Consider the following 21,928-nt stretch of genomic DNA (forward strand, 5'->3'; position numbering starts at 1 on the left):
TAATTTTTTAGCCTGACAGTTTTTCATGTACTTTTTTACATTCACAGTAGAGCTACATATCAGTGAGATTATGACACAAACCTAATCTGTTTTTTAACTTCACGCCGTATTCTATAAATAGCAAGGTAGACAGAGGGAACCTAGGAGCCTAGTGTTAGGATACTCCGCTCACCGTTGCGTTGCTCTGGTAATGAGGTAAAGCGCGTTTATATTATAGCAGAATAGGCAGACAGTACTCAGTGTTAAAACAACCTAGTGTGGCCTGATGAGTAGCGATACTCAATTCGAGTGGCAATCGATCCCACAACCGTATTAACGGGTAAATTGACAAATATAACAAATTCTACAATTGTACATATTTTTAGGGTTTCGAAGGCAAATAGCAAAAAAACGGCAAACATATTTTTTATGACCTTCTCTCTCTCTCTGTTAGGAGAGTGTGGTACAGTATGCTTGTAATATGGGAAGAAGATGTATTTTATGAACCGCTACCAAATGATGTAGTATTATTTTGGAAAAATTATTACCGGTAGCTCTCCATATGTGTAACAGAGACGGTTGAAAAAAATATATTAGAGAGTCTTTCTAAATAGTATGGTGTATTTTCACAAAGTTATTTTATTATACCAATATGTTTTCAGATATTCTCTTCTAAATTGATATAAAATGTCCGCCTCTAACTAAAACTAAAAAAAAAATATAGAATTCAATGAAAATTTCAAACGAAAATTGCTTTGAACCAAATTGATTTCATACTTAAACACATAAGAAACCGAAGTGGGAACTTCCTCCTTGTAGAAGTCTAAAATAGCACATCAAAAGTAATATAACGGTGTGAATGTTAGCATTTGCCTTTATTTGCGGCTACGGAACCGTTCATAGGCTAATAAGATTCGTGATTGACCTGTTTTATTTTGTAAAAAGTAAACGAAAAAAAAAAGTACAGCGACGTCATTTACTTTAACGTAAAGAAATAAGTATGTGTATTAGTCAACTTGATATATACTCTCGTGACATTAAGCGTAATTTCATAATTTTATTTCTGAATCATTTATTCCAGGTAAAAGCAAAAATAGCACAAATGTACAGGAGAGTGCGTGTAAACGCGGGTTTGATTTCCACTCAAGAAAATTAATTTCATATTTTCTTTTCCTAGCCCTGGTAACTGGTAAGGCAAGGCGCGACGACACTAAATACGCAATACTCCAGAATTCGGTTGAAAGCGGGTAACGGAAGCGTTTTAATGAGAACAGAGTACCTTATCACTGGGTTCCAATTCTCAAGCTCCCTCTAAGGACCTTGATGTGTACGGGACACAGAGTAAAGCTAAAATAAATAACAATGTATGTAAATATAGTATTTTTGTAATTAGCTTTAAAAGCACTTTTTATTTCAATGATTCATATTATAGGTCTTACCATACGTTAATGATTGAATATATGTTCATAGCGTTTCTCACGAAATGCCTGCATAATGAATTATTATTTTCAAATGGTTCATATACTTTTTACTAAGTAATTACTTGATAACTATGCTAGCTAATAATAATATACTTTACCACCTCTACAATATATAAGAAAAGGAAGAAAAATTAATCATTCCGGTACTCGTAAAACAATATATCCTTAGAGAATCAGCCATTTTTCAATTTAAGGCACGTCTATAAAAGGGCTAAGAAAGTCTATTGATAAGATATTTTTTTCATTTTCTTCCGTTCAACAATGTGTACCTATTGTGTACTGAGTACCGGTATTCGACTCTGGCTAAGCAGGTATATGAAAATTTCAATATTCCCCAAAATGGGGGATAGAACTAAATAAGATAGTAGATTTAGTTTAGAAAATAAGGAATCTCCTTATTTATCTTGTTGCTGTAATGTAATTATTTCTTTATTAAATATGTTCATACAAAACATAAAAAAACTTACTTTTCATACGTTACAAGGCAAAAGAGATCCACTAAATTCGGTCGCTCTAGAGGATTTATTCTACCTTAGCAATATCTTTGAGAGAAATTTGTAAAAGCTACGGATATAAGAATTCTTGTGTCGAATACTTCGCAAATCTTCAAATAAAGACTTTCATAAAACGTTGAACTTTTTTGTATGTTAAAAGCTATATTATTTTTCTTATTCTTGGAGAGAAGATATTTTTTTGTAAAAAAGAAAAAGAAATTATTAAAATATGTGTATAACACTGATTTAAATTTAACACTTTCACTGCGTTAGTCAAATTGGACGACTTTTAGTGGGTGCGGCATGTGCTCTATTACCTATATCCGAAGTATGACTTGTGTGTTGATGGGTCGTAGTCGATACAATTTTAGTGTTGAGAATGAAAAAAAAATCGACAATGATAAAATGTATATTTAAAAAAATCAATCAAGAATTTGAATTTGTCTACTAATGGCTCCGTGGGTTCCGTTTTTACCTGTATTATGGTCCTGTACTAAATACCTTAACACTCTGTTCTCCACTTTGCATTCAATAATTGTTTTAACATTCTATTCCCCACAGTTCCTTCTGCCGATCATTTCAATCTTCTTATTTGGTTGTAAGAAAACTCTTATTCTATACAACTGGCTGCTAATATATTAATGTTTATACAAGTCTAAATTATTTATTAAAACCACTGGCAATATCAATATGAAAGCTTATATCTAAAATGGGTGATTATAGCTTAATGGAAACTATAAAATTTTATTGTACAGTTACGTATTATTAATGCTAATTGCACTACATTTGCTATCTAACGATTTTTACTTGTTTTTTATTCAATACACTACTACTTTTTACGTAATATTTATAAAAATGTGGCCAGACCTGGCGCAGCGGCGCAAGCGTGCGTTTGTAAGCGCGCCCTGTCCATTCGATTCCCGCTTGAAGCTTGAACTATTTTCATTTCCAAGCTCTGGTACAGCGAGGTGTTGAATTCTGCCACTTAGCACGAAATGTCTCCAGAGTTTGGGTTAACATTAGGTTCCAAGGTTCCGTCTTACTGCCATGTCATATGCGTAAAGCTATAACAAATATCTTAGTAGGAAAATAGCGTACTATGTACTCACTAGACGTAGCTCAGAAATCAGTAAAAGCTTAGAACAACGATATTCAGATGAATAGAACGTGATGTCATACATGGTTTCTAGTTGACCGAGTTTAGACTGATTTAATTTTTATATGTATGTCAGGGAAAAATATATAATATATATTTTTTTACTTTAAGAATAAAAGCAGAAAAAGGGCATCATGGCGCAGCGGCAAAAGTAAGGCACAGTTAAGAGTTCGAATCTCACATGGGGAGTGAACTATTTTTATTTTTCTCGCTCTAGTATCATCTCCCGAAATCGGCACGGCCGCATGGCAGGCACTATTGCATTTGTATCTTAAAATTGTAATTGCAATTGTATCTTAACTGAGTCCCTTTTTACTACTAAGATTGTCGGACAAGACGATGGTCAGACCTTGGGCCTCGTAGAGGAAAAACAATTGTCTAATTTTGATGTTATTAAAATAAAAAAAATATCTAGATCTCAAATAATATTAGTATTTTAAATCCAAGAAACCTCAAACCATTTATTTCATAATATAAAGGATTGTTAAAAACGTTAATGCATGTACTCGTATACACGTCTCTTATTTAAATTTTTAGTTCAACTGAAAAGGTCTTGGCCATTGGAAGACACTGCTTATATGGCATCAAGCCAATTCAGGGCATGTTGGCGTACATTACAGACAATTCTCAATTATGTATCCTAAAAAATATATTGCTCGAGGAAATAATGAAAAATTTTATAAATTACATATACATATTTAATTCTGCACACAAGTTGACATATTTCAAAAACTACTGGACTAATTTTAATAAAACTTGGACTGTTCTATTAAATCAAGCATCTTCTCAATATAAATTTTTATTTGTGTTGACTTCTCGTTAACGCTGTCAATATAAAATCCATACCTATGTATATTATAAATTTGAAAGTAACTCTGTCTGTCTGTCTGTCTTTTACGCAATCAGGCCCAAACCGCTAATTTAATTGTGATAAAATACTCATATACAGATACTTGAGGGTCCCGGGATGAACATAGGATACTTTTTTTCTCATCTTTGTAATATTGTCAATATATACTAATATATTAAAACACTTATTAATTTGACATGCAATTTATTCCGCCATGTTAATAACAATAGTCGCTACGACCGTTGCTAAGCAACGGCTGGCAAAGTTTGTTGTTTTAAGAAAACGTCACCCAAAATGAGCTTGCTTAACGCAAACTGAAAATCCATACCTATATTATAAATTCGAAAGTAACTCTGTCTGTCTGTCTGTCTGTCTGTCTGTCTTTTACGCAATCAGGGCCAAACCGCCAATTTAATTGTGATAAAATATTCGTATAGAGAGATACTTGAGGGTCTCAGGATGAACATAGGATACTTTTTTTCTTATATTTGTAATATTGTCGATATATATTAATATATTAAAATAATTATTAATTTGACATGCAATTTATCCCGCCATATTTATAACAACCGCCGTTGCTAAGCAACGATTTGCAAAGTTTGTTGTTAGAAAACGTCACCCCAAAATGAGCTTGCTTAACGCATCTCTCTATTGAAAACTGAAAATAATTTCATAAATATATTTAATAAATATTCGTATAGTTCAAGCGGGCGTAGCCACGTTCGGGTCCACTAGTATTAAATAGAATCAATTAATGTTAATGTTTCAAAGTTTATTAAGATATTAAGTTATATAGTTACATATTCAGGTAATGACAAACTAAGTGATGTGTCATGACACTAGAATACCTCTACCCGCCCCCAGATACACGAGATATAGAGTGAAGCTAGGAAAACGGTATTATTATTTACCTACTTAAATATTTTAATAGTTATACATTTTATGTGGACGCCGAAAGCAGATGGATGAGGGCAGCGCCGGACCAATCATCGTGAATATTCCTTGGGGTGGTCTACGTCTAACAGTAGAAGTCGCAAATTAGTTTTAGGATATTCTCGTTGATGTCGTCGAAATACGCAAGAAGAAAATGAATAATTTACGAAAAAAATAATGAAACCATAAATACAATAATAATAGGCACAGGAAACCTACGCTCCAAACTTTTCGTCCCATTTTCACTCCGATCTCCACTTCTCGCCCAATTTTCCAGAATGGAGAAAATAATAATAATTTTTAGATAAATCTTCACCCAAGTGGAATTCTAACTCACAACTGTCAAATTTACAATCAGACACTATTCAATAGCGTCACATAAATACATAACCATTTTATCTCATTCTATTAAAAAAAAAGATAAAAAAAAGAAAATTTCCATTTCATATCACTAATTCCAAATACAATACACAATTGACACTGCATTCAATCCTGGAAGCATTTTCCAGGAACCCTTAGCTTTTACATAGCTTTTGTACACGCAAAAATATACCTTATTACATATGAAATAAAGTTTAAAAAACCTTTCCAATATCACGCATGCGTGGTTATTCTACCGCAGTGCGCGGCGCCGTCAAGACGAGCGTGAGCTTTCTCCATTAAACTAAAAAACTTGTGACGTACATACATACAAACATTTGATGGAATTACATGAAAATACCTATAATAATTGTGGTGTTATGCACTTGTATAGTGTAGATTTTTTTATTTTCTATATATATATCAGTGATTGTACTCTATGCTCTCTGTCAATTTTGTTTTTCTAGATGTTTTGTTATTAAAAAAAAAAACAATAAAATTTAGATAGTCTTTGAGTTTCCTAAATTATCAGAACTTGTTAGTGAAAAATAAAATTCTGTTAGTAACACAGTATTTTATTTTAAATGTAATTAAGAATTAACTAACATAATATATTGTTTATATAAATATTAATTAAAAAAACAAAAAAAAGTCTTATTTAATTTTATTAATATTAATATTATTTATTAGTGTACACTTTATTACTTGACATTTTTCAGTTATATATCAACTTAACTTAGTCCATGGGGAGTTTTTTAAAATAGCTTTTACTAAATTAAAAATATAGTAAAATATTTAACATTTTACAACTGCAACTAACTAATATATTAATGAAAATAATGATAACAAAAAAAATGTTTACGATGTTTATTTAAAATTATATAATTATGAAGCTTTAAGCTTCTCCTTTCTTAATAGACCAGACAATAACTAAAATTTAATTTTTAATTTATTTATGAAAAAAAAACATATCATTTTAATATTATTAAAGTCTAAACAAGTTTAACGCAATTATGTTTAAGTTTTCTCGTCTTGTTAAATATTGAAAAAGTAATTTAGAGCTGCTCCAGCTCTTTTAGCATTAAATATTAGTGTCCTGAGAATTAATTTATTAACAGTGTGATTTTTAGAATACATACATTACTCGAATGTATGTATTCTAGAAAAACTTAAAAAAACATTAGCTATAACAGTATTTAAAAATGACTACATATATGGAACATAAGTATTTGAAGGGGTTCCCAGACTCCCTCTACCTACTCTGCTACTTGCGTGATATAGTGTGAAGCTAAAAAAGTGTATTTCTAAAATAAGGCATCTTTTCAAAAAGTTAAATCTGTACTAATATAATAAAGCGGAGGAGTTTGTTTGTTTGTTTGTTTGAACGCTAAGATCTCTGGATCTACTGGTCCGATTTACTTTGTTTTTGTTTTGTATGAAAGCTGCATTCTTCAGAAGTGCTATAGGCTATATAACATTACATTACACATATAAACTAATATATTTTAAAGTACTTTCTAATTTGACATGCAATTTATTCTGCTATGTTAATAACAACCGTCGCGTCGCTACGCGACAGTCACCGCGACATTGTGATATTCATCCTTATGAAAATGAATATAATAGTCACTTTTAGCATTTTATCTAGATTGAAATTATAGTTTACTGTATAACATACTAATAAATAATTAAGGAGATGTCACTGATTCGATATGACCTAGCCTACGGGCGGAACAGTATGACCGACGCGAAAATATTCTTATAGTTCAAGCAGGCGTAGCCGCGTCCGGGTCCACTAGTCATCTTATATAACATTTAATTACATATCTTTTTCGTTCTTCTCTTTTATCTTACATAGCAAATTAGGCAAAGATAAACTAATAAAGCTAAGTAGAAGTAAAAAAATACATATTTATAATGTATATCTAAATTAAATTACTTATTACCTATACTAACCCTGCATCCTCATAAAAAATTAAAATGTCAAGGTCTCTCTCTCTCTCTCTATCTCTAATATGATGTTTACAAAAATATGCTTACACCAGATTTCGTTGAGGATTAGCAGCGTTTTATTTCTCACACGGCAGCATCTTTTGTGACTTAATTAACGTAAAATACTTGTTCCACTTCCCTTTAGAGATGGCTCTCGACAACGATCTTAGCTGGCGTAATTTGAGAATCTTTTTTTCTTTGGAATATTTTACATATTAATTTGGGTTCCTGTTTCAACATTAGGTAAACACAAATAAGACGACTTTTGAGAACGATATTAAAATAATAAATGAATCAGCTTCACGCTTCATCCCGCACACAGTAGGTTAGGCAGAAGAACTTAGTGTTAAAACACTCCGTTCCCGCCACTTTCACAGTTTTAAGATTTATTTAATTTGTTTTTAGCTTTACGTTATATACTACTAAAATAAAAAGCTATCTAGATATCAATATTAAGATATCAAATATATGGGTATAATCCAATTGTAAGGTACCCTATATATCAAATGGGTACCTTCAAAAGCTCCTCAAATTTTACTTAAGTGTCATACATAATCTTTGTGCCCAGATCATGAAACTTACGGGCAGCGATCGTGTTAACGTCTGTTATCTATAACTTAATAACATATAGATACGGTTATAATTAATCTAATATCGTAAATTGCAAGCCCAATATCAATTTGAGGTAGCTTATGGTAATTAAGCAATTATGTATGTATAGGCAAATTATTTGTTACCAGACATCGCCCGCTCACGCTGCTTCCCGCTCATGGCAGTAAAGGAAGAGACTACCTAGGTTCCCAGGTTCCCTCTATCTCATTGTGATTGAGATCAAACACGCAACCAATACAGCAGTTTGACTAAGCAATTTACTATAATTGTAATAAATATTTTAGGGTAAATACTTAACATACTCGTAAGTTAAGCTAAAAACATTTCATGAAATTCAAATACCCCCTACATCTCAATCCACAAAAAAGGTTTATTTATGTTAGATCGTTGATTCTGTGCGTGTTTCGAGTACATATTTGTATTATTGTATGGAAAAAGAAATGTTCGAGCGTTCGCCCTTTTGCCGTTGATACAGTTATCGTATAATATACACAACTGAGGTATTATATTACAGACCACTTAAATTAGGCTTTAGAAAATTTATTTAGAAAAAAATATATATTATTTTTCTTCATGTTAGAGAGTTTGTATGTGAGTTAAATTTCGGAACTGAAACAATGAGCAGAGGAAACCTGGTGCTCCATTATTTAGATTATAAAGTTCGTCTCGTTTATCAAGTCCAGAGAAATTAAAATATTTCATTTTCTTGAGTTGAAATCGAACCCACAACCAACTAATAAATAGAGTTATTTAAATGGTAATTATTTAGTAAATTTCATTATAAAATAATATGGTTAATTAAAGTGAACTACAAGGTAAGCCAAATAACGTCCTCTAAGATCTTTTGTGTTAAGATAGTTTCGCTGGCTCCGTACAAAATGTTAAAGAAAACTGAAAAACCTATTACCGCCACCTTTTGTTCACAGTCGTCTCCATTTTCAATCGCATCCAAGTTCCTCATTAAAGTAACGAGAAAATAACTACCTAGTAATTAATTATCTAAAAAGCTTTTAAGATTGAAATGTACATTTTTTTCAGATTTTAAATGTAATTCAAGATATTTTCATGAATTTTGTAATTATTTTTATGGTGCTATTAAGACATTATGTATAGGATATTCATCATCATACAACGGGCAATTTTTTTCTTTGTTTTTTTTTCACCTCAGACGGAGAAAAAATAAAGATTTAATCAAATATTTTTTTTTTAAGATAGGAAGTTGAAACTTGAAATTCCATTAAAAAAACAAAAAAAAAGTTTACTAAAACTTTTAGCAATAAGTTTTCAATTTTACCGATTTTCCGCATAACGGTATAAAGTGGACCCATTGCTGAGACACTGGGTCCTCCCTTCCTATCCATTTTTCAAGACATTACGTGTTGATTGGTGGTAATCAGAACTACCTTTAACCTACCATAGTGAGTAAATAAAAAAAAATGTCTAAGTATCTTACACGTGTAAAGTAAGGTTCCATTCAAATCGATAGAAATTGATTTGCCCGACTAGACACCAGTCTATATTACGCAAGGTCAGATGTGAAAACTCTTATTATATATTCTCTTTAAATCGTAAAACATAATATGCCAATCTTTATTCACCCGTTTAGCTTAGGTAAATAAATGATATTTGTTATGTAAATATACTTTATGTTCTTTACGTTATTAGAGCTAGTTATGGGGAACGTAGTGTTTAGACACTCAGTACCTCAAGCACCGCCCAATTTTTGAGCCCTTCACTCAATGCTTTGTTTATTTATCAGAGCGATGAATGTAAATTATTCATTTCCCCGAGTAGGATCGAACCCACAACCATCGACAAACGTCATGACAGACTTAGATATAATACAAATATATTTCAAATAACATATATAAATTATAAAAATTTGAAAGAGGCTTGAGGGCCTGAACTTAGTTTCTTCTTCTAGTCTTCTTTTTTTTCTATTTATAATGGTCAAAACAACAAGCTATTTCAAGAAAGAAAATGCATTATTAAACTTTAAAAGATTTAACAATATTTAAAAATTTTAAGGACAAATAAAAGACATTCTGTGTGCGGCGGAATACAACGCTGTATATAAATAAAGCTGTATTGAGGAAATATCGATATGAAAAGGTATTTTTCTTATCACCCTAACGATGCATTCAGTGATATATTTCTCGGTCGTGATATACTCGTGACTATGTGACACAAAATGTATTTGGGGAAAATAGAGTTTTTATCTGTATATTTTCCTTTTGAAAAGGATATCTTCAAAAGAAAAATAAAAGAAAGCGTTTCAAATTGTACGTACTCTGATATATTTTGGTATACCTGTCATGTTTCTCACCTTTCCTTTAGTAGGTTACGTCGTTGTCTTATTTGACTCTATATAGACCTAAGATCATTTCGATGTTTTGAAGACAGTATCGCTTGTATACAGAATAAGGAAATACAAATCTACTATGTGAAGATTTTTATTTTTTCTTATTTGACTAAGAGACTAAGACATACCGTCTTTGTGAAGTTTATTTCTTTTATGGGGGATGTCAATTTTTAAAAACCACATGTTTTTGTAAATTTTCGAGTCATTGAGATTTGAGCGACCCTACATCCTGCAACCAGACCGTTTATTTGAAATTTAAATAATAAATTGACAGTATTCAATAATACGTAAAAAAGTGTTTATATTAAAGTTTCTTTTTTCTATATAGCAGTGCCTACCGGCAGAGGGAACCTAAGACAATCGTTTTCTTAGACTCCGACCAATTTTTGTGAAATTGCGAGTTAAGTATCAGAACTCGACGCTGTGCTCTATCTCCTACGGTAAACAATGGAACCCATCCATCAATCATCGCCTTTACAATTAAACACTGTTCCATTTCTCCGTGAAGGCCTCGAGACACTCTCTCTTCCTAAGCACTTACAAAACAAAACAACATACTACCAAAAATTTTTACATTATAGTAAAGTTTTATTATTTTACATTTTACATTAAAATTCTCTCTATAATACAATGTCAGACGGCATTCATAATTAAATTGTCATTACCATATAATAGTGCTAGGCACAGTCAGGCACGGGGTGATATCTGTAAGGGGGCGACACCGACACCTTCTCTATGATGCCCCTTGTTCGCCGTTATACTCGTGTTTGTATGTACAAGCTATAAAATGTTAAATTTTAGGAATATTTACTAGATAACTGAATAGATAATTATTGTTTAACATTTTTTTTTTGTAAATTTAGACATTTAAAGATAGATGTATTTAATTAAAATAAGGTTATAAGTTTGTTTGTGTTTGGAAGGACAAGGAAAATCGCATATAATATCGTTTATAGGTAATATTCTAATATATAAATAATTTTAATTTTAAATTTCAATGGCTTCGTCAATAAATAAAAAAAGTAATTAAAAACAGGATAGGCCGATAGAACTTAGTGTTAATAGATTCTTTTTTTTTTTCAATTTTCGCCCGAAATCGAGACTTTACAAATTTAGACTTCCTTTAAAAAAAACATAATGAATATTATATTTACTCAAAACCCATAAAAAACATAAAGTAGTCGTGTAAAGAGAGCTGCTATTGCCACAAAGGGGTGCCTACAATAACCCCGGCCAGATGGCTACTAAGGTGCACAATATGCTTGAATTTTAATATTTTCATTCCACGAATAGCGAAATTCATTTTTTACTTTCACAAAAAGAAAGAAAGAAAGAAACGCGTGCTTATGAAATAAGAAACAGTATGTTTTGTGAAATATTAATTCTAATATACATACATTAGTACCTATGTATATATATATATATATATAAGTCATCGTGGCGCGTTGAGAGATATTTCTGATTGTAAACGCGGCGAGTGTAGGTTCGATTCCAATTCAGTGGAATGATCTATTTTCAATTTCATTATACATATTTGATTACTATATAAAACCTACGCCTATGTTTTAAAATGTATTGAATCTGAAAATCAATATAATATCAATAATTAATTAATTTTAATAATAATAACAGTTTTTTACTTAAAAAGTTAATTACAAGCCCATTCAATAGGAAATTAAAGCAATATAAGGGCTCCTAACATAAGTCGAAAGTGGCAGAAAATGTGACGATTTAGTGTGACGTTTTTTTTTAACATTTCTATAAAATTTCTTTCACGCGTTGATAATATATTTTTGGAAAATTTCTTACAAAAAAATTCCGACCAAACTCTTCACTGGCTAAATAGTCTTTTATATGTAAGCCTCTTGGGAAATTCTTAGAAGATTTATAGGAGATCAAATGTCAACCTATGTCATGGGTTCTACTTACGTATAACACAACCTACCACTCGCTACTTCGTTTACGTGGACTTCTGAATTAAGCATTTTTTACAGCTTTATCAGAGAGCTAAGCAGAGAGAGAGGTAAGCAGAGAAACTCTGGTATTAAGACATACAGTAGTGGCCTCCGTAAAACCGTAGAATATGTAGTAATACTGTAGCTTAACTACACCACTCAAATTACCTTGTATCTACATACACGTGCCTGTTTCAGCTTTTTAAACCTAATGATTACAGCTCTGCGTTCTGCTAGTAATGGAAACGATTTTTATATAGCAAGGAATATAGCAATGTAGACAAAAAGGAACCTGGGAACCTAGTGTATAATTTAGCTACAATATAACAATAAGTTAAAACGTGCGATGCCGCGAAGTGGATTGCTAGTTTTATATAAAACTAAAAAAACATGAAACAAAGAAAAACCTATTACATATGAAAATACATACAAATGGTATACAAATCATTTTCAATTTACTAATATTAATCACTAGAATAGCATACGTATTTACCAAAGCGTGTAAATACTCTCGTTATGTGTCATAGCGTTTAATGGTTTCGATAGTATATTGCGCAATAGTTTCATAATAGATTGTCATTGAATTAATCTGTAAAGCTAGGAATTTAATTATTTGTAGCTTCACGCTACTTTGCTATAGGAAGGAATCTAGTATGTAAGATATTCACACTAAAATACTTTCGTTTCATTTTTACCCGAATTCTAAAAGAATTGCGTGGAGAGGAGTATCTTAACATTAGGTAACCAGGTACCCTCGGCCTACCCTGCTGTGTAATACAGTGTGAAGCTGATTTGAATTGATTGACGTTTTATAATAGTCTTCTATAATAAGTGGACTAAAAATAATACAAAAAGTTTTTTTCTATTGAAACTACTAGTTCCTGAGATTACCACGTACAAATAAACAGACGCTTCAGCTTTATAATATTACTAGTAAATCTATTGGTCTAACCACCGAGGATGCAAAAGACCGTGCAAAGTGGAGTAGGTTGAGTAGGAGGGCAGACCCGGGCAATAGCCGGGATTAATGCCAGGAGAAAAAGAAGAAGAAGAAGTAGATCTATTGCTAAATTACTATATAGATTGCGTAATAACTTAGATAATCATAGAGATGTCTATTCAAACAACTATAAATAACTGATTTGACTTAATGAGTGAATCACTTGAACTTTAGATTGAACCTTTTTTTTTTTTTTTTTTTTCCGTGGGGAAACCCTTTTACGGGTATCCGCATGCTGGGTGAATTGCGATGCGGATTATGTGAGACTCATGCTTCTGCATCCTACTCACTAAAACCCCACGATGGTCCATCACTCTGCATTTTTTTTTTTCGAAGCCGCGGGAACACTTTCGTACTCTACCGTAACTTCGCAGCAGTTGCTTATTTCGCTAAACACTTCTTTTTGTATCTTTCAATAATTATTGACCACGTGCCGTAACCGACACGGGTCTCTTCTCAGGGATATTTACTTATGCGACGGCCGCTTCCCCATATCTGCCGTCTATGGATCCCTTCTACGGGGGCTGCAAATTTGCATTATCGCGTCGTCTGCGCCCTACTCTCCTGCAACGAATAGAACCAGATAAAGCCTCTCTCTCTCTGATTTTTTCTGCTGCTTCCTTTTGCGTCATTACATATTCACAATATGCGACCGTCTCATTCCATGACTGCTCATTCTGGACCATAGCTTTTACTACAGCCGATAGTGACAAGTCAGCGCCAAGTGTCTTAATTAGGTGTAGTCTCGGTTGTTCCCACTTAGGACATGCTTGTAGCGTGTGCAAGGCAGTATCTTCTGGATCTCCGCATTCATGACACCGCGTCGATGTTTCACGTCGAGCAATATTGCACAGATACTTTCCAAAACAACCGTGCCCCGAAAGCATTTGTATAAGGCGATACGTCAAATGTTTTTTATTATTCACTACCCACTCCCTCAAAATTGGACGGATTGCTTGGATCGTTTTGGTTCCAGCACTTGGAGCCGCTAACCGATCATTCCATTCTCGAATCAGGTGTTCCCAGGCAACCTGTCTGATCTGATTTATACTCATTAAATTATTATTTGTACCACGATTGTCGGGTTTTTCAAAGTAAATCGCAGCTAGGACTCTAGCGTCCAAGTCCCAAGGCGGGGTACCCGCGAGAACACATGCTGCTTCGTACGAGATTGTCCGATAGCCTCGGATAACCCTTATAGCCATAACCCGCTGCGGACGTCGTAATTGTGCTCTATTTTTTGTATTCAGAGCATCGTACCATGCTGGAGCACCATACAGCGCCATTGATCGAACAACTCCCACGTAGAGGCGACGGCATTCTATATTAGGCCCGCCTATATTTGGCAGCAAGCGGCCTAACGCACTAGCTGTAGCAACAATCTTGGGTGCTAGCTGTCGAAAATGTTCTACAAACGTCCATTGGCTGTCCAGAATGAGACCTAGATATCGCATAGTCGATTCCACTGGAACGTAAACCCCATCTACTAGTAAATGTGCTCCTTGAGGAGGCCTACGCCTAGGTCTATGAAAACAAAGAGCTTTTGACTTGCCAACCGATACCTCTAAACCAAGTTGTCGAATTTTCTGTATAACCACGGAAACAGCTACTGAAGCCGTTCTTATTGCTATGTCAATATTTTGACCTTGAGCCACTACCAATGTATCGTCTGCATAGCACAGAACATTTACACCTGGCGGCGTTTCTCCGCGAAGCACCCAGTCATATGCGATATTCCACAGGAGCGGCCCAAGTACCGAACCCTGTGGAACACCGCACGACATTGCCAAGTTTTGCCAACCAATTTGTCCCATAAAAGATACTTTCCGGTCAGTTAAATAAGAACTGATAATTTGGCAAAGGTAGGATGGTACACTGTGATACTTTAAGGCCTCTTTTATACATTCCCATGGAAGAGTGTTAAAAGCATTGGCTATATCTAATGATACTGCCAGGGCAACACCTCCTTGACTAACCACATGTTCTGTAAGAGTCCTCACTTTCAAAATCGCGTCAATCGTAGATCGGCCTGCACGAAAACCAAACTGTCTATCGGATAAATCAATCCCACCAGATGACAAATTCTGTACAATACGAGCAGCAATAACTCGTTCAAAAAGTTTTCCTACTTCATTAAGCAGAACTATAGGCCGATAAGATGATGGATTATCTGGCGGTCGGTTGTCTTTTTGTATTAGTATTAAGTGTCCATCTTTCCATAATGAAGGGAAAATACCCTGTTCAAGACATGAAGTGAACAGCCTGCGTAATCGTTCCTCTAATTTGTTTAAGGCTAAGATTTTTACCCAGACAATACCCGGGACACCATCAGGACCAGGTGCGGCTTTTTTGTTGCGTAGTTTAAGTAATGCCTCGTTTAGTTCATCGTGTGATACAGATGGAATCTCCACGTCCATACTGAGTTCAGCTAGAGATAGGGACATATGTGGAGGTATAAATACCCCTCTACACGGAAATAGAGTCTCTAAAATAATTTTCAAAACTTGTGGCTCTAGTGTTTCTGTCAGAGGAGGTGCCCAAGGGCGAAGTTTATTTCGAACCATTAAATATGGACGACCCCATGGGTCTCTGTTAAGGGAATCTAGCATTTGAGTTTGCCCCATCTCTTTACTCTTAAGGATAGTAGTTTTAAGAACCTCTTTTGATGTTTTGTAAATACTATATAAACGAATTTCTTCAGCCTGAAATTGAGGACTTCTCACCTGTCGTTTCCTTCGATGTCTTGCATATTCACGCCGTGCAGCTACGCATCGTACTCGCAACTGTGCGATTTCAGTATTCCACCAATAAACTCTATTGCGAGGGCTTGGGATTCCAGTACGCATCATAGATGCATCGCATATGTTCGTTACTGAGCTACTGAAACATTCGACCTCCTGTTCTATGTCGATAGTTGGTTCATGGGATGAACATACCCATGTTTGTACCAGCGCAGCTTCTTTTAGTAATTCCTTATCCAGAGATTTTAAACTCCAACGAGGGTTTCTCCCAGTTTTTCTTTTTTCAGGACCTTGGGTTGTGTTATTACTTATATTAAATCGTATATATAGATGATCTGATAACGTTTCGACTTCCTCCATTACTTTCCATCCATGAATTTTACTTGCTAAAGCTGGGCTTGCAAATGTGACATCAACTATCGACCCGCCATGATGGCGCACGCAAGTATTAACCGACCCTTGGTTCAAAACAAGTAAACTACATTCGGCAACCCAATCTTCTAAAACCTCCCCCCGTGCATCAGTCGCTGGGGAGCCCCACGCCGTAGATTTAGCATTAAGATCCCCAGAGAGTAACATGAAATTGTGAGGGTTATTTCTTATAGTGGCTGTAAGATCCAGGAGAAAGTCCTCGAAATCAGCAAGGTTTCTATTCGGGGAAAAATATGCACCTATGATAAAATAATTCCTCCAGTTAAGAGCGACATAACCCTTTCCTTTTTTCACGACCGACACTGAAGTAACGTCCTCCGAAAATACAACGGCCACTAAATTATCTAAATCTCCAAACCACCTAGATTTTTGCGGAACAAAGTAAGGTTCAGCCACAATAGCTACACCTATAGACCATTCAGCCATACTCTGAAGGAGCAAATCTTGAGCTCGGGCGCAATGGTTAATATTGGCTTGAAGAATATGTATTACCTTATCCATTTTATTTTGTAGATATCTCAGGCCCCTCTGTGGTACTAAACTGAAGTACCTGAACTTCTCTTCTCCTATTCATCATTTTTGATGTTGGAGGACAACAAAGTTTGCTACCTAATCTATGATCGCAAGGCTTATTTACCTCGTCGCATATTGAGCATCTTGGTGTTGCCGAGCAAGCAGATGCTTTGTGACCTCTTACTCCGCAGCGGTAGCAATCTTCACTACGATCTACCTCTGATGTACACTGAGCTCTCACATGCCCACTATGATGGCATCGATAGCAGCGCATTTCTCTGGGTGGAAGAAGCTTGACCTTAGCAGAAATCCATCCAACTTTTATTCGACCTTCTGCTCCTAACTTCTTAGCCACATCAACAGGACATCTCACCCATACCACACCAGCGCCATTAGCAAACCGTTTAACATCTCCTGCTTTAATCATATCCTCTGAGCAGGCCCCTTTCTGAGCAACAGCAGAGATTACCTCATTTATAGACACTGAATCATCAAGACCCAGAATCCTCATTTCTGCACATTTTACAGGTCTAGTGATTCTGACTACTCCCTCAGGTAAGACCTCTTTTAACTTTTGGGCTAGACAATCTGCCTTATCTCCGCTGGTTGCACCCGGCACCTGAAGCACCCTAGCCCCAGTAATGGATTTTTTGAACTTGAGTCCCGAAATTCCACAACTATACAGACAAATTTTTTGTTTAGCCTCTGCCAAAACTGTCGCATAAGTTAATCCTTGTTTTTCTGCCTCAGGTGACAAATTAATAACAACTGCTGTCGTGCGAGGTGGACGTAGCCTTATCGCCCGAGATCCCTTGGCAGAAGATTGCGTTTTATCTGACTTGGCCTTTTTAGGCCCTCTCTTTTTACGGGCTACTACTGTCCAGCCTGCCTCTTCAGTCGCAGATTCAAATCCATTTAGAGCCTGTGCGGCAACGTCCTCGTTCTTATCCATAGAACCTTTCTTACTTTTCTTTCCTTTATTGCTCTCCTTTCTTTTTTGTTGCTCTATTGCAGTATTCTTTGGTTCTCCTTCAGACGCTTTGATCGTAGATATTCTCATTTGTTCAGCAACAAAAGGAGGTCTGAGCCTTTTTTCTGTATTAATTCTCTCCTCTAGACCCTCCAAACGAGTATTTAACAATGTACCCACTTGAGACATGATTGCCTGAGTAAGCTCTTCTATATTTATACTTTGTGATTTGGACCTGTTGTTTAGAGTGGGTTCCTCTATTACTTGGGGCCTATTTTCAATCCGTGGAATTGAGCTACTTTCTTTGGATCGTAGCATATTGGCTTTAAGACCTTCCACCTCTTTACGGAGATCACTCAATTCCGAGTTCAATCGAGAGTTTTCGTATTGCAATTTCTGCACCTCCTCCGATGATGACCTGTTGTGAAGTACGGTTGCTGCAGCTTTTATTGATTCTGCAGCATCCTTTAAAGCACGTTGAAAAGTCGTCTTCAAGTTCTTCGACTTATTCGCCACCTTTAAAATAATGTCAATATCTTCAGTGACTCGCTGGTTGAGGGTGGCCGCCAGACAAATATTCGCTCCGCTGGAAGCCAATCCCAGTAATTTTCTCTTTTCACGGGCGATACGAGCTTGCTCTTCAACAGTTTTTTCCACTTCTTTAGCTGTTTTCTTTGATTTGTCAAGGAGAAACTCCTTAATTCTATTACCACAGTCAGAACGCGATTCGTCTGTATCGTCTTCATGTGATTCCGCTGTCAGAACTGTACGTCTCTTTTTTACTTTGAGTGACCTTTTCACTAAAGGTACTGCAAATCTAGAATCCTCTGTCCGTATACTGGTATCGGAATCCATTGCAATTCTGCTTGTTACTTCGTTTCCAACTTCAGCTTCTTCTATTTCTATAACTTCTTCGTCTACCTCATTTATTTGGTTTTGGTTTTTTAAAAGTTCGTTTTCCATATTTAGTCCCACGAGTGTGGGGGAATTATAAGTCCACCCGGGTAGTGCCCCCTGTGCCCGGGTAAGCCTAAAATGTGACCCGTTAGAGTTTCGGCTGGTACTCTAACGGAGATAGCAGTAATGACTGAACTACCCATCAGCCATGCATCCTCTTGCGCTGCTTCGCCACGTAGGTTTCGGGGTAATTTTTTATAGAGGTATTCTTCCTCGTAATCCAGGCGGTTAAGCCAAGATCCTCGGTCCTATTCCTCGGCCGCTAGACATGATCAACGACACCGATTCTTAGAATTACGATTGTCATGCGAAAGCACAACTATGCCTAGCCGTTTGTGGAATAAATCTCACAACAGCCCCACTCCACTGTAGGCGACTTAACACCTATCTCCCAGTGCACCTCTTAGCTTCACGCCCGGCTGGCTTGCCGGACGCTAATAAGCTCCCTCCACCACGACAAGGTGGGCACACGTTGGAGGGAGAACTTTAGATTGAACCTAACTTATATAAGTAGAGAACCTTGTTGCCAAACTTTGGGTACGTAACTCAGCCAGCGTGCAAATGAAGAGATGATGCTCCGGAATTGTATGAAAATGTATTATAAATTAAAATTTCGGGCCATTGTGCGTGATATTGAGTTGAATTTGATTAAATTAGATTTTAATGGGTGCAGGTTTCAATCGTAATTGGGGGAATGTTTCTTAATAATCGGGCTCACTAATAAACGTATCATTGTGTTGTGGGAGTGTCAATATACCTTATATTCGATAAAGCATAGTAGGCATAGAGAACATAGAGAACATATCAAGACTGAAAAAATGTCAATAAGAAAAAAAATAAACGTGACGCACGCAGCACAGGCACAAGTGTGCTATTGAAAAAGCAACAGGGTTATGGGTACAGTGATTATGGGTTCGATTCTTATTTGAGAAAATGAAATATTTAATATTTTAATTTTCTCGCTCTGGGAATAGGGCTCGGCGTAGCGTAAGAGAATAATTCCCCCCCCCCCCCCCCCTGAGCGTTCGGACAACGAATACGTGTTTCAAGAAGCTCCGTCAAAATCAACGGTTTAAAAATGTAAAAAGTGCAAAATTCTACGTGATTTTCTGTATATATAATCTTTAATAACAAATCAACAAAGTGCTAAAAAAATTATAAGCAAAACTTTTATAAATTAAGTGCTTAAAGTGAATATTGTGCTACTGGAAGTTCTTTGTCTATAAAAGTGACAGGGAGCCGTTGGACGAGTCAAAGCTTGACCTTTGAACATAACTATTCTGTAGTGTGAGCCTTACTACCTACAGACCCGTATTTACACCATTGCTCTCAAAGCAGCCGTAGCGCAACGGCTTCATAACGAGACTTAACGACCGGTTTGACACCTGATGTGCGTTCCAATCCCACTTCGAACTGTTTGTTAGTTATAGATTATTATAATTTTTTATTTTATTTTATTTCAATTTTTTTTTTTTTTTGTATTTTTTTTTTATTATATTATTATTTTCACTTTTGTCTGATTTAATACATAAGTTCTATCGCCAAAATGCCACTGAAAAGAACTCCGCCTAAATCATCCGTGTCGTCACCACCTTCGCTTGATATCCCGGAAGCAAACTTTAGCAAGATGACCAACGTTCAATCCGAAGTAGTTACCCCGATTATGAAACTTCGACAAAAACGTAGGCGTTCGCCTTCAGACGAAATTGGTGAAAAACTATCCTCCTTTATTAGTGAATTTAAAGAACTTCTTGAAAATCTTAAAACTGAACAAAATCATAAACTGGAAAATTTATCTGCAGCGGTTGACGAAATAAAACGGCAAAACCGCGAAATACAAACATCAGTTGAGTTCCTATCACAAAAATACGACTCCGTCATCACACAGTTGGACAAATTAGAGAAGGAAAGACAACAGAATCTTCTTCAGATACAATTGCTGGAAACCAGAATTGAAAATTACGAGCGTTTGTCGAGGTCTACCTGCATAGAAATAAAAAATATTCCTACAGTGCCTTCTGAAACGAAAGACAAATTGCTTAATACTGTTATTTCAGTAGGTAACAGTTTGAATGTTCCCATTAAGTCACATGAAATTAAGGACGTATTTCGTGTCAATTCACGCGACGCAGCAAATCGCACTGTCTTAGTTGATTTCATGGGGGTAATTATGAAGGAGAAGATCATCCAAATGTTCAGAAAGAGCAACCGAGAGAACAACAGATTAACAACTGACAAATTGAAGTTACCAGGACCTTCCAAACCAGTGTTTATATCGGAGAGTCTGACACCAAAAATGAAAAGGCTTTTCTTTCTTGCACGAGACTTTGCCAAGTTGAATAACTACACCCATTGCTGGATTTCTAATGGCAAGATATTATTAAGGAAAAAAGAAGGAGAGAGATATATAATTGTTAAGAATGAAACTGATCTACCAAATATACCAAAACAATGACTAGATAATTCTGAAATATATAATGTTTACTGTATAGTTTTTTTCAATTTATTTTTATATAATTTAATGCTCATTGACTTTAATTATGTATATTATATCTTTTTAATTTATTGTAAGCGACTCGTGCTGTTCAACAACAATTTACATAACTATATTATTACAAATACACGACATACACATATATCATTAATTTACAGTCTCGAAAGCTTTAGGGTCTTAGCTAGTTTGTGTTGCGATAATTTACCAGTAAATATTAGACTATTGTTAATTACTCCTACTAACATAATAAGGAGCAACAGAAGTATGACTAGAAACTCTAAGATGTGTTATATTGAACCTGTGTTTATGCCAAATTAAACAATGGTGGTCGAAAATATTATTGATGATTTTGAGGAAATTTTAACATCTCACTCTCAGCGTTGTTCCCCTGAGCAATGTGACCAATTTTTACAATATACAAATGGAATAAAGATCTTTCACGTTAACATACGTAGCATAAGCTGTAACTTTGACTCACTCTTGCTTTTGCTAAAGAGAATAAGTTTCCAAGTTGACATCTTGGTGCTTTCTGAGTGTTGGTTGAGTAAGGTTTCCGTGTTACCAGCACTGCCAGGCTTCAATTTCTTTATGACAGGTCATACTAATCAAAATGACGGTGTTGTTGTATATATTAGAAATAATGTGTA

General features: G+C 35.2%; 2 protein-coding genes across 5 annotated transcripts in view; one reads left to right on the forward strand and one right to left on the reverse strand.

Moving 5' to 3' along the window:
* Positions 1–21,928, reverse strand: part of jus (EB domain-containing julius seizure protein) — a 63,067-nt gene that overhangs the window by 21,731 nt on the left and 19,408 nt on the right. The window lies entirely within an intron of this gene.
* LOC146538399 (uncharacterized) lies at positions 20,334–21,242 on the forward strand. Its single transcript, XM_085187050.1, has one exon. It carries the CDS (start codon positions 20,334–20,336, stop codon positions 21,240–21,242), a length of 909 nt encoding a protein of 302 aa, XP_085043176.1.

Source organism: Heliconius melpomene, chromosome 6 (assembly GCF_056956725.1).
Source record: "Heliconius melpomene rosina isolate 202511_hmr_F chromosome 6, ASM5695672v1, whole genome shotgun sequence".
Classification (NCBI taxonomy): domain Eukaryota; kingdom Metazoa; phylum Arthropoda; class Insecta; order Lepidoptera; family Nymphalidae; genus Heliconius; species Heliconius melpomene.